The sequence below is a fragment of the Trachinotus anak genome, unplaced genomic scaffold (assembly GCF_046630095.1).
Source record: "Trachinotus anak isolate AG129_WGS33_773 ecotype Australia unplaced genomic scaffold, CSIRO_AGI_Tana_v1 ptg000014l, whole genome shotgun sequence".
In the NCBI taxonomy this organism is placed as follows: domain Eukaryota; kingdom Metazoa; phylum Chordata; class Actinopteri; order Carangiformes; family Carangidae; genus Trachinotus; species Trachinotus anak.
In genome coordinates, this window is record NW_027273865.1 from 18446933 (window position 1) to 18461466 (window position 14534).

Genomic DNA, 14534 nt, shown 5'->3' on the forward strand with positions numbered 1-14534 from the left:
GCAAACAAAACCTGTCCAGTATGTGCATTCATTGCGATGCAAAACAGATTTCTAATGCTTCAGCATCTCTTCAGGCCCTACTTTCAATTACAATGTCATGAGCACTTAGAGCTGACGGGCCTTTAGAGAAGGGGAGTGGAACCTGTGGTGAAGTTCCAGACAGCCTTAAAAGACCATTAGGGACTTTAAATTTAAAATAAACACACACTTATATTCACACACACACACACACACACACACACTGAAAGATCCACTTTTCAGATGGCTATTTTCTAAAAATACAGCCAATAAAAATATATGTAAGCCACATCAGCCGGTATAAATACAGGTTCTGGATATTGTCAGAATTAGTAGGGGAATGCTCACTGATTTTCTTTTCAGGAGGAGAGGAGAGGAGAGGAGAGTGAACACAGTGAGGAAAATCAGGAAAGAAAAGCAAAGGATGCAAGAGGTAAGGAGAGAGCAGACGGAAAATACAAGCTGAAGCAAAGGAGAGGGGAGAAGGGGTGGGGGGGTGGGGTGAGGCTCGCTCTTCTATTTTTCTCCTGGATCCCGCCCTCCTGGTCAGGGGTTGGTCAGGGAAACCCAACTCCCGCGCAAGGATTGGTCGGCTCTCCCCTGGACGGGCAAAATAGTCTCTCCACACAGACACAATAAAGTTTAGTGCTGAGCGCTTGCAGGCAGTAGGCGCAAACCCAGACCGCCGTACCTCACCGCTGCGCTGCGCTGCGCTGCGCTGCGCTCCTCCACACGGAGTTACTGACGGGAAACAACGCAAGAAGGACCCCAGGATTTATTCAAATGTGTTTTTTATTTTTTATTTAGCTGCAGATGCACACGTCATTTTCTTTGAAAACACGCGCTTTTGTTTACGCGCAGATCCCGCAATGATTAACTGCTCATTTCTGGATATTTTAATCTGTTGAATGGCTCGGAGTGGGAGACTGTAGCCTCCGAAACGCACGGACCACGCGCACTCCCGTACTATTGGACTACAAACACGCGCCGGGGTTTCCAGGGCGACCCAACCTGACTTTGCGTTTGAGGGGATATCAACTGTGCCATCAGTCACAGAGGGCAGCCGCTCGGCGCTGCGGTGACCATGCCCGGGATGATGGTGTCGCTCACCGGGACAGCCCTCCTCCTCCTCCTGTCCGGGCTGGTCGGTCCGCTCTGCGTGGTGCAGGCTTTCGGGGATGATGTGGAGGAGATGACCTGCGACCCGATCCGGATCAGCATGTGCCAGGGTCTCGGATACAACGTCACCAAGATGCCAAATCTGGTCGGCAACGTGCTGCAGTCGGACGCCGAGCTGCAGCTGACCACGTTCACACCGCTCATACAGTACGGCTGCTCCAGCCAACTCAAGGTACTGGGCCGATGTGATACACAGCTAATACACAATGATATTAGGGGAGAATAAAGCAGAGTCGAATAGACTGTGTGTCATTTAAGGCAAACACGACAATGCTTTTACACTCATGCACACATTTAGGAGCAGTGATCCTGGTCCCAAAAAGGCACAGCCAAGTCTAGATAGTCTGCTATGTTTGTGTGTGTGTGTGTGTGTGTGTGTGTGTGTGTGTGTGTGTAACATAGTGTGGTCTCAGAGCACATGACAGGGAGCTACTAGCTATAGTTGACTATTCAGTGAATAGTTCAGACTGATGGTGCCAGTGATAATTACCAGCACAATATAGGTTGATTGATTCCCATTCCCATAGAGTTATATATAGAGCTATAGATTAAATGGATGGGGTCCCTGCCTTCCTTCCTTCCTGCTGTGCCAGGCTGTCATGCTAATTTCAATGAAAATGCCCCCTCTGTCTGTTGACATTCTGAGTTCATGCCCCTCGCAGCAACAGCTGAGTCTTCGGGGCTATATACTGTAGTCTTCTTGTTAACAATGGTGCCCTCAGTGTCCTAAGACAAATGCTGCTTGTTTGCCTCATGCACCATGTAAGAAAAAATTAGATTGGACTCATTTGTCTTTGAGATTTTACTTTAAACTATAATTGGAATCGCTAGTGGCACAATGGAGAGCATATTTTTGGAAATATCAGCGGCAGTATTAATGAATGGACTTTCTAAAATTGTGTGTGGTCTTAAAATCTTTTGTTAAGAGATGCCCTTTCTCACACACATACAATCACACCAAGACATGGACATGAAAACGAACACTTTCTCAAAAGCTTTCATTATTTTTAAGAAGATTGTATCTGCAAGTTCACTGTCTTGTCTAGAGTGGTACATGTTGTGACATTACAATGTTACCATGAATTATAGGCGTGTGTAGAGGTGCTTGGAAATGGGTAAAGTTTAGTTTGACATGCTATATTGATAACACCGCGTAAGGGACAGTTGTGTGCATGTGTGTGAGACAGGCAGATAGAAGAAGGAGCAAATGCAGCATAAAACCAAACCGTCCTTCTCCAGCTGAAAATTGTCTCAGATTAGCTGACCCCCCTTCTCTCTCTCTCTCTCTTTCTCTCTCTCTCTCTCACACACACACACACACACACACACAAACACAAACACGCTAAAGAGGGAGGAGAGGGGAAAGGGAAACCGTATCCCCTAACATTTGCTCTAATGGGAGGCTTCCTGACTGGTAACCAGAGCAGCTTGTGTGACAGCGCTCAGGTTACCAACGGATGAAGAAACACCCAGAATGTATTACATTACTGTCACAGGTAGAGTAAACATAACTCACTGTGAGAAATATCAGAAATTGTAATGCATGTAATATAATATTGTTTGCTCATTTCTGAGCGGACACATAGAAGCTACACACACTCATTTACATAGAAACTTTGTTGAGTTGCAAACTTTCTTCATTTCGTTGGAATAAAATCACATATTACTTTATTACAATTGTAATAAATGTGGTTCAGTTTGGAAACAAAGATTCTCTGTTTATGTTGAGAAACTCAGTACTGACTCCAGATCAGCCAGTCTGCTGCGTTTGCGGAGATAAAGCTGTGCTACAGCTGAGATACTGTTCACAGAGCAGTATAACAAACTGAGTTCAGGGGAAGTTCCCTTTGACTTAGATACCAGATTTTGACACTGCATACCTCACAGTCTGTTTTGTTTTTGACTAATCTGGAAACATTACTATCCAGAAAGTGTGTAACAGAACAGAACAGTAGCTCACTGACTGTATTTCTATAACTTTTATACAAATTATTTATGATGGCTTTAATTCTAACAGATGCACAGTATTCATATTTACTTTGCAAATAAATTCTCACAGAGACAAAGAGTTGTATGATGTTTCTGTGTGTATTTATTTTCTAACCTTCACACCCTTCTTCATGTTTCATTTGGGCTCCGTTCAAGGGCTGATTTTTTTATGATGGGATTTCTCTGTCACTGAATCAAGGCCGCAAGCCCCAAACATTTTGTTCTTATTATTGCCCAATAAATGTTTTGGTATTTTTGAAATGGAAAACTGCAGCAAACCTTTCACTGTAAGATGTTTTTGTATTTAAAGTCAGCAAACAACACATCCAAGCTCCTGGAATATATATTTGTTTCATTTACCTGAACGTAAGTGAGTGAAATGTAATTTCTGCTTCTGTGTATTTTTCATATCATGAGCCTGGCACAGTTTTACTCTCTGGCTTCAAACAGATTTCACTGTAAAGGCATGAAATCACTGAAAATTGCAACCTTTTGAGGCCCCGGGTATTTCTTCCCACACATCTCAACTACCTCAAATGGTCAAATGTGACTTCAGACATTTCATTATCTCTATAACCCTGACTTACATATCTATTTCAAAACCATTGCCATGGGACAGAGAAAACTGAGCCTTGGATTAGGGGAGATTATGCAGCATTACATGGCACATGCCCTCAGTGTTGTTAAGTCCACAGATTGTTTTTAAAGACACAGAGTTGTATGTGTAACCTTGGAGCAGGTTAGTGTTGGCTGTGGTGTCTTGACTCAAGTTCTGGAGTTTTTATTAGAAGTGAAAATAGAGACCCACAACTAGAGGAGGTGATGCAACATATTGAAAGTAAAAGGCAGGGAAAAGCAGCAGGATAGTGAGTGGTATATATTCAAGTAGATGGAGGATCCACATGTGGGAGTACATAGTGTACCCATCTACCAGCTGTAATCCTGTTGTAATATATAGAAAGATGGGCCCATGGGGTACTCACAGCACTGTTTCCACTTCTTTAACAAGCACTACACAACAGACATAATTTACCTTCTGCTCCACCGTGTGATTCAACTTGACTGGGGCAAAGTCTACAAGCCATGTACTGAAATCTGACATAATACTAGATAACTGTTACTTTCATTTTTCACTCTTCTTACATCATTCCTCTGCATGTTTGCATCTCTCTTTTACTCAGTAAAACAAGAATAGCTCTTATTTGAATATACACACACACACACACACTCAACACATTACTCTCATTTTATGTCTCGTGTGTCACGGCTCCCTCTCTTAACGCTTGCTTTGTAGTTACTTTGCTACCGCACGCGATGAAATCTCAAAGATGAACACACACTTATGTAAAACATTAGGTTAAAATGTTCAACTTGTAACCTTTTATCTCCCATTTTTCTCCAGTTCTTCCTGTGCTCAGTGTACGTGCCAATGTGCACAGACAAGGTGCCCATCCCCATTGGCCCATGTGGGAGCATGTGTCTGTCTGTCAAGAGAAAATGCCTCCCAGTGCTCCATGAGTTTGGCTTCATATGGCCTGAGGTGAGTCACATCATCACAGGAACATCCCGTGTGTATTAACAGACACAACCTCAGGGTGTGGTTGAATGGGGCAGAAAAAGCAACAAAAAATTCAGTTTCCCATCATATTTTCTCTAGGTGCTCAACTGCAGCCTCTTCCCGCCTCAAAACGACCACAACCACATGTGTATGGAGGGTCCGGGCGACGAGGACCCACCCTACCAGCCAGTCCGCCATCCTCCCCACCAGGAGGAGTGTCAGGCCCTGGGATCTGCACCTGAACAGTATACCTGGCTGAAACAGACTGAAAGCTGTACTCTGCAGTGCGGCTACGACAGCGGGCTCTACCGACGGGGGGCCAAAGTCTTCACGGACGCATGGATGGCGGTGTGGGCCGTGCTATGCTTCCTGTCCACCACTCTGACAGTTTTGACCTTTCTGTTGGATTCACAGCGTTTCTCCTACCCCGAGCGGCCCATCATCTTCCTGTCCATGTGCTGTAATCTGTACAGTGTCGCATACCTGGTAAGGGGGAGATCCATAATGTTGTCACTGTCACTGTGTACATTGTACAAAGCCTTGTCTGTCCTTGGTATGTGTTTTTCATCTGCCAGGGATTAATACAGTATGGACTGTTTTTTATTCATATGCATTTTTTTCAGTTTCAGTTTTTTCCCTTGTTGATCAATGAGCTTTGTCCCTGTCCAATAAACAAATACAAAATAAATTTTCAAAATTCAATAATCAAAAGCAAATACAGATATCAGTGAAAATATTTAATCAGCTTTTTCTGGGATTAACTTTTCCACCCATATTTTCCTTTTTTGTTCTCTTGTTTGAATTTTTTAGGTACGGTTGACTCTGGGGAGGGAACGTGTCTCCTGTGACCTGGATGCCACGGCGGTTCCAATTCTAGTACAGGAGGGGTTAAAGAGCACCGGCTGTGCCATAGTCTTCCTCCTCCTCTACTTCTTTGGCATGGCCTCCTCACTCTGGTTGGTACAAAGACACACACACAGACATACGCCTTTTTTTCATATCAATCCTTCATCTCTTTTTCCCAGTTTGACCATTGTCATCACTTGTTGTGAGTGGACTTTGGTGGAACAATTGGAACAAGAGACTTGTATCCTGTTTTGTTTTCAGTCTAACCATCCTGTCTCATAACCTCTGTACTACATGGATTAATTTCCACATGCAAAGGCAGCCTTTATAAAAATGCCACTTTTTGAGTGCATCATTCTGCATCACGGTTTCAGTGGAAACACACTGCTGTAACAGCACTTTCTCTTCCCGTGCCCTTTGCCCTCGTTTTCCTGTTTGTCTTCACTTCTCCTCTTGTGGAAATGCAGCAAGCTGAAAAGCTCAAGGACTATACTCTCTCCTAAAACATGACCACAACCCTCTGTCATGGAACTCCTGACTATCTGGTGTCATGGTGTGCTTCTTACAACAGAGAACTACCCACATCCACCCGGTTAAAAAATGCCATATTAGGAGCAAAGTTTTTAGATGCCCTAGCAGTAAACAGTAGCCCAAGGTTCACCTCAGCATCTTGTTTCAATGAAACCTTTGATCGTTATTTGCTACCAAAGTGAGACAGATAACATGTTAATTGCACATGTGAGCAGAGTTTGCCTTTTATCTTACACTTCTTGCTCTCTGTGTTTGTCTCTGTTCCAGGTGGGTGATCCTGACGCTCACCTGGTTCTTGGCTGCTGGACTAAAGTGGGGCCATGAGGCTATTGAGATGCACAGCTCCTACTTCCACATAGCAGCCTGGGCCATCCCAGCAGTTAAAACCATCGTCATCCTCATAATGAGACTGGTGGATGCAGATGACCTGACTGGACTCTGCTATGTTGGCAACCAGCAGCAGGAGGCGCTCACAGGCTTTGTGGTGGCTCCACTGGCATCATATCTTCTCATAGGTAATTACAACATAATACAATAGTGTATAGTTTATATGTATATGAGATTTTACTTCTTTCTGCTAAAAATAGCATGCTCATACCTATATTTTATATACTCACTGGCCACATTGACTCTTTAACATGTAATTTCTCAGTTCTTTTACTGTTTTATATGACTGTCATTATGTTTTCTCTATCTGATGGTCTTTCTCTTGTTTTCCTGTCTGCACCTCAGGCACGCTGTTCATCTGCGCTGGCCTGGTGGCTCTTTTCAAGATCCGCTCCAATCTGCAGAAGGACGGTGCCAAAACAGACAAGCTGGAGCGTTTAATGGTGAAGATCGGAGTGTTTTCTGTTCTCTACACTGTCCCAGCATCCACTGTCATTGGCTGTTACCTCTACCAGCTGTCTCACTGGGGGGAGTTTAAGGCCAGCACCAGGGACTCATATGTGGCATCAGAGATGCTTCGAATCTTCATGTCACTGCTTGTAGGGATCACATCCGGCATGTGGATCTGGTCAGCGAAAACCCTCCATACCTGGCAACGCTGCTCTGCCCGCCTGCTCAGAGACAGCAGGGCGAGCCGAGGGGGCAAGAGGGCACCAGGGGAGGGCTGGATCAAACCAGGGAAAGGCAATGAGACAGTGGTGTGAGGAGAGATAAAGAGGGAGCGGACAGGAATGGACTTCCTGCTTCTCTCACACAGAAACTCACTCTGCCTAACAAAGAATGGCGAGGAAAGAGAATCAAGAGGTGAGAGGAAGATGAATAATGTGACAGAGGATCGGAGCAGGAGATTCTCATGGAAGCCACTGGATCTAATGGCATCAGAAAAGATTGCTGAGTCCATAAGCACGCCTCACCCCCTCTAACTGACTCTGTGCCTCTAACGGGAGTTAAAGGGGAGGACTGAGTCATTCAGACGTAGCAACTGTAGCGTCTCTACCTCTGTTAGACTTCCTTTGCCCAGAGATAGAGAAAGCAAAGAACAAAAGTGAAGGAGAGAGAGAGAGACGGAAAAGGCAGAACAGAAGCATCGATATGCAGACCAGGCACACCAATAAGCTGTGTAGCACCACGTCTACCTCTCTGTCTCTCTTTTCTCTAGAGCCCTCAGCAGAAGAGACCGAACCTGCTGGATACAGTCAACCCTTATGTTGTTGTGTGTTTTTAGGGTCTTTTGAAATTTAAAATTTTACACTGGAGGGTCCCGTTGCAGATATCATACAGATGTAGGCTGAAGTTTCCCAAAAGCATCTCACACCCTGAGAGCCCCTTTTCTATCCGGAAAATTCAAGAATAATGAAATACCAGACCAAAAGAAATGAAATGAATTAAAATGCAGCAAGTTTACATTTGAACATTATTCAGCATTTTTTGTAAATTATGCTTTTTTTGTACAATATAAAAGCACAGGTATTATGGCTTTTTGGGAAACCAGTGCCAAGCTGTAATGGTGCACTATACTTATATACAATATGTGAAGTGTCTGTGCTTGTCATAAGTGTCAGTGGTGGGACTAATAAGAGATCATTACAAAGTCTATTGATATGCACAGAGCCATTAACAGGGAGGGTTTGGTCAGTTTTCCTTATCTACACAGAAATAATGACTAATGTGGTTTATCCTTCAAATGTGTAAAAAAACAATTCACATTCACTTTCCTTACAAATATTATGAAGGTTAGGGCAGAAAGAGAAACTTTTTTTAAATCTGTTTTGTACAATTAGCTAAAGTCTGTGGTAGATATGAAGTCATACCACAATGAATTCTGGGAGTTCTCCAGCTGTGCCTTTTATTGACCCATAAATGTGGAAGTGGTAAGGCGCCTGGGAAATGTAGGCCTGTGTGTTTTACCTCAGCAGTCTATGAGAAGCTCAGCTAACGTCCTGTGATGTGTGCAGTCTTCCTGGAAACACAGCACTGTACATGCTCTTGAGTTACCAGGAAATTAAATTATACCCTCTGCCCTCTTTTCTAAACATCAGACCTGAGGCAGGTTAAAGAATTACAGGTTATTAGACAATCACTTGCCAAAAGACACATTATGCAGGACCACAGAGGTGTCGCAGACACATGCGTGCGCAGGTATAAACGCACACAGGAATCAGTTCCCACAGATCTCATCCATCAGCTCATCTATCACCAAGTTGTGATCATTATGAGAAGGAAAAGAAACCAATAATAGGAGAGTGTAGCTGTCAAATCTTGGCTGTCTGCTTTTCTTCTGAGTCTGTGTCCATGTATATTTTTTCAATCACAGAAGCACAATGAAATTGGCACTATCAATAGGCGTATCTGCATATCTGTCTGTCAGTGTGTGTGATGCTCTTGTTGGCCCACTATCCGTCTGTTTCTCTTTAACCTTGTCTACATGGCTCATTTCCCTGACAATCAAGTCATCCCTGGAAAGAGATAATTGTACATTACATTTCAGAATTTCATGGATGATAGAGACGAGCTTTCAATTCATTGTCTCTAGCGGCACATTTTGTCAATAACTGTGAGTTTTAATTAAGATGACTCCTCATGTCTTACCTCGCCAAATTCCATAACTGCTCCTGTGTGCCGTATATTTGCCTGACAATCTACCTAGCAAAGCTCTTGTGTTTCAGTGAGTCTTTGAATGTATAATACGTGGACTGTGTGTCACATTACGCCTTGTACATCTGAGTAAAGAAAATGTGGTTCAGGGCAATTTTAATGTATAAGGGCTTGAATAATTTGGAGCTTTGCCCTCCTGTGTCTCATCTGAAACCAGTTAGTGCCTCACACAGCCTGTCATGGGTATTTTTTAGCAAAATATTTAGAATGGGACAGAAAATTATTTTTTTCCCAAAATATGTTAAATGTAACTTCACCCTCATTGCATTCAAAGATACTTGTGGTGGTTCTGGTGAAACCTAGAACCCTGAAAACCAGTGTTTCTCAAACCAGCATACCTTGGCACACTCATGAAATTTCCAAAGTCAAACAAACATTACATTGAGTTAAAGTGAATTAAATTAACCTCTGACCACCTCCCCTCTGAGCTAATGCAGTTTCTCCCTTAAACTGCCTTAATGTTTTGGCAGTCTCCTCTTGTATGATCAAACTGAGGTTCAGGTGACATTTCCAAACAATCAGTGAGTAGTTGTGCCTTGAAACACTGTGAGTGTGTGCCACAGCCTCAAGAACCACTGGTAATAGAGATTTGTAAACACTTTTTGAGAAGCCCAGAGATGAATCAGTGTTGGGGTCAGTTTGCCAACACCGATCGTAGCCTTTAAGGTCTAGACTGTTTGTTTGTGTAGAAAACTCAGTGTCTTGATGAAGTCATCAATGTATTATAAAGAAATTGCTAATTTATCCTTGTAAAAAAAAGTGACGAAAATGTTTAAAACTTGTTATTTAAAAAAACACTTTTGTATCAGAAGAAGATGAATAAAAACTTTTTGGTTTCAAATATATTGACACAATTTAACCTGTGTTTTTATATGTGCGTGTGTGTGGTCTGTGCAGTGAAGATTTTGGAAAAATGCCTCAGCCAAGCGGGAAACGCAGCATATTCTAGAGATGAACAAGTAATCCTGTTTCACCACACATTAATAATGTCATTAATAATTTCTGTCACAGGTCCATACAGCATGTTGCATCTAAAACTTCTCTAGCAGCCTCTGAGTTTGGTCACTTAATGGGTTGGACAATGCTGCCACCTCTTGTCTGACGGGACAAATTATCTTCTGATGCTTCGTCAGTCACTGATGCTTTTTAACAACTGTTTGCAGCCTCATTACCCTGTTGACTCTACACATCTATACAGCAGTGACTCCGTTTTGATGTGTTTTGTATTTCTTATAACAGTTACTCTGGTTTAGGATAAGAAACGCTCCATAACCACTAAATTTGTTTTGAATCCACAGTGGAAACACGGTAATTATACTGTATAAACATGACTGTACCATCCATCACATCTCATCAGCTATGAACTTATAACTTCTCTCTCTCTCTCTCTCTCTTTCTCACACACACACTCACACACACACACACACACACACACACACACACACACACAGACACACAAAATCGCAAAAGTGCACACACCGCGTGTCTCTTCAGAATTAGTTGTAATTTGGTTTTACAATTACACTTAATGCACTTTAGGCTGTAATTTTCCAGTGCAGGGGTAAAATTGCATCTGGAGAAACTGATTAATTCTGGGCATGCTTGTGTGTGTTTTCGTGTGTGCGCCGGCAAAAAGAGAGAGAGACAGAGAAGAGAGAGAGAGTCCAAATATCCAAGTCTGCAGCTCAGATAGCCTTCCTGTAATTTACTGTGAGTGAATTGACTGTTTGTTTAAGAACTCACTCAAAAGCCTGAGGTAAAGGGAAAGTGACAACATCTACTGCTCTATTGTTTCCAGATGTGGCCCTGCAAACACACACACACACACACACACACACACACAACATACAATACCAAGCATGTTCTCAGACATGCACATTCACACAACACAGAGAGAAAAAAGAGGAGTTAAAAGAGTTCAACACTCTCAGATTCATACCCTAAATGGAGGGTTCTGTATGTGAGTGCGTGTTTAAGCACACAACATACTCTAGCTGTGTTTTTCAGTCTGCTACAACCTCTCAGTTCACATTTTTCACTGAATGCCACAGGTCATTTGTCTACAGGCTTTTCCCTCCAGGCAGTGGTTTCGCTGTTTCTGCGGTAATTTAGAGATACAGTAACTTGTCACACACACAAGTCTCTAATAGCTAACAGTTCTCCCTAAATGCTGATTTTCCGACCTTAAAAATAAGAGAAAATTACTCCTCTAACGCTACCTCTTACTCACAAATGACAGCTTTACAGTGTAACCTCTGGATATCTGCTTTTGTGGTGACATTTGGACACAGCCAGTTCATACTATGAAACGCACTCAGTAACACGCTTTGTTCCACTCTGTTAGCAAACAGCATGTCAGTTTTTTTGGGGGGGGGTTTCATAAAGCTGAAACGTGAAAGGGTGCTATTAAAATTCCTTGGACTAATATTCCTGGGAATGTATTTTCAGTGTTGGGTTCCCTTGTGTGCAATTGTATATAAACTGTTTGTGTGTTTGCATGCACGGTGGTATGAAGAGACTGGAATCAGTAACTGAGAGTAACTGAGACGGAGAGGGAAATTAAGATCCAAAGACAGTGAAAATTGAGAAAAAGAAAAAGAGAAGTGAAACAAAACAAACTAGAGAGACAAAAATAGAGAAGAAAGTAAAGTGGAACAAGTGAGTGAGAGGAAGAGAGAAAAGGAAATCTGTCATCCTCCAACAGCAGAATGCTGCAGCTGTTCCCTCTCACCAATGTTGAAATCATTTTCCCATTCTGCTCAGCGTCTATGCTGAATGACTAGTTTTGAGTAATGGCCACCACTGGGGATTCTGGGTGACGTAGTTGTCTTGGCCCGAGAGCCAATTCGGTACAAGGAGGATTTGTAAATCCCGGTTCTCGGGCCAAACAAGCTAACGAGTTGAGCCTGAAATCCAAAAGCGTGGCCAAGAGAGAGACTGGAGAATTATTCACCATCAGAGAGCTCATAATACATGGCAGGGGGTGTGAAAGATTGAATTTACTTTTTGGAAGACAAACATGTACTGTATATTTAAGGTCAGGTTGGATATTTGAAAATACATACTATTGTAATATCAAAGAATAACCTTTAAAGACCTCTGTGTCTACAACTAAATTCATCATGTTAAGCATCATATTTTGATCTGATGGAACAGTGTTGGAACTGCACCCAACAGAGGAAGGAATTGCTGATATTCTGAGTGAAAGACTTTGATTAAGACCTTTCAGGTGCCTAACTGGCTTTGTGAAGACAGATTTTTTTAATGTATCTTAATGTTTGCTAATCTATGGTATTGGATGCATTTGGGAAACAGCAATACGCATGACTTCATAGTGAATTTTTGCCTCAGTAAACCTACATACTCCTCAAAAAAAAATGAAAATCTTCAAAATATCTCATAATCCTTTGATCCCTGAAACAACTCACATGGGACTGAAACTTCGTAAAACATGTACTTCACACTGATGAAAACTCCAGCCGTCACTGTTAAGCCACAACACAACATTACCTTTTGTCACCACTAGATGTCACTCTTTGTCCAGACCATTCAGTTTTGTGACCTCCCCATAGGAGATGTGCTCTTCCTCTAATGCAACTGTGGTAATGAGTGACTTAAAGTTATGAGTCCATTCAAACTACTTTTATGGTTGTTTGAGTGAATCAGGAAGGAAACATAGAAATATTTATTGACCACAGACATTTCTCATAAACATACAACAAATTACCAGCATTACTAGAAAGACTATGGTATTAATATCATCATCTCTACTGAAAGAACAGAAGGGAAGCCTGATATGATTAAAGCCAATTAGTTGATCCATTGATTAGTCAATCGTCAGATGAGCAATCACGAATTGTTCTGATATGTGCCTCATCATTTCAATCATTTTCAAGCTAAATTAAATAAAAAATTACAATCATACTCTGGTTCCAGCTTTTTTGCTTTTTTTTTGTCATACATCGTTGTTAAGTAAATACATTCAGTTTTGGACTTTTGAGTGATATTTTTCCCTATGTTGACATTTCATAAAGTAATGATTAAAAAATAATAAAAGTAATCATTAGTTGCTGCCTCTGATAAAATGTAATTCTTGATATTAAATCCCTGTTTTTAGTTTCACTACAGACTTACTGTCAACTCAAGACTGTTTTTGATGTTTTATCACCATCTCAATGCAATCTAATGCATATGCATTTCAAATAAAAGCAACAATAATTCTTTAGCACTTGGAAAGCAGAGGTGGAGTACATTTTGAAGTGCTTGTGCTTTTGTATTTTCATCTACGTCTGCTCCACCACATTTCAGATGAATCCTTTTATTTCCCCTCTTACTGCACAACATATGACAGACTCATTACTTAGCAAATTAAAGACTCTCCACACCCACATACTGTAGGAGCTTTCAATCACTCTGGCTAATTAGACCTCCTGTCAGGTGAAAGATGGATGGAGCTATGATGGAAATTACAAGATGTTGCCAAACTCTGTGCACTAATAGGAATGTTAGAGGTGGAAGTTGTTTTACCCCGACAACAAACAAAACCATCGGACAAGTGGGGGAAATGTCAATCAAGCCGAGTCTGTATATGTGCGCACTGTCCTGAGAAGATCTCTCCTATCAGGCGACATAAATAAAAACACCTGTGGGGTTGAACTGCGGCTGTGCAGACGCTTTAATATTTTACATACATTTTATATATGATTGCTTTATAAAATCTGATGCACATTAATTAAACTACCAAGCAGTATAATAAGTAGTTAGAATAACCAAATAAAACATGAAAATCTTGCTGATACAGCATAGACACTGACAGGATCCACTCTGCACAATGAGCTGCACTTTAAGTACCTTCTTCTGATTATATGTACTTTTACTTATATTACGAATGCCGCACTTTTACTTGTAATTGTATATATTTACCCTGTGGTACTGCCACCTTTGCTTAAGTGAAGCATACGATTACTTCTTCCACCACTGCTGAAAAAAATGTGATTTGCTTCTCTCAAATCATTTCAACTTCATTCATGTGATAACCAAGGGCATAACAATGGCAACATTAACAGAGAGAGCAGCATAAACACATTTAATAACCAGATACTGTACCACAGGTAAATGTATTTTTTTTTTAAGATGGATATAATATGTGTATTCATCTATCTCATAACGCACATAAAGAGCCCTCAGGAGAGCTATTTATTGTGTATGGAGGCTGTGCTGTTGTCAAGCAAATGTGTTACAATGAACAAATGTGGTACCATGTGGGAGAAAGGCTGAGTGATTCCATGTTTTTTTCAGCAGGACATTTGTC

At 41.6% G+C, this 14534-nt stretch overlaps 1 protein-coding gene across 1 annotated transcript; it reads left to right on the forward strand.

Moving 5' to 3' along the window:
- Positions 1-594: 594 nt before the first annotated feature.
- On the forward strand, positions 595-10088 carry fzd4 (frizzled class receptor 4). The gene is made up of 6 exons (XM_071496538.1): positions 595-1369; positions 4589-4726; positions 4844-5230; positions 5555-5700; positions 6389-6636; positions 6854-10088. The coding sequence occupies exons 1-6, from the start codon at positions 1103-1105 to the stop codon at positions 7270-7272; spliced, it is 1605 nt and encodes a 534-aa protein (XP_071352639.1). The 5' UTR covers positions 595-1102; the 3' UTR covers positions 7273-10088.
- The last annotated feature ends 4446 nt before the right edge of the window (positions 10089-14534 follow it).

Coding starts and splice junctions, on each gene's coding strand:
- fzd4 (XM_071496538.1), top strand. CDS start 1,103: ATGCCCGGGATGATGGTGTCGCTCACCGGGACAGCCCTCCTCCTCCTC. Junction 4,727..4,843: donor TTGGCTTCATATGGCCTGAG/GTGAGTCACATC, acceptor TATTTTCTCTAG/GTGCTCAACTGCAGCCTCTT. Junction 5,231..5,554: donor TGTACAGTGTCGCATACCTG/GTAAGGGGGAGA, acceptor TGAATTTTTTAG/GTACGGTTGACTCTGGGGAG.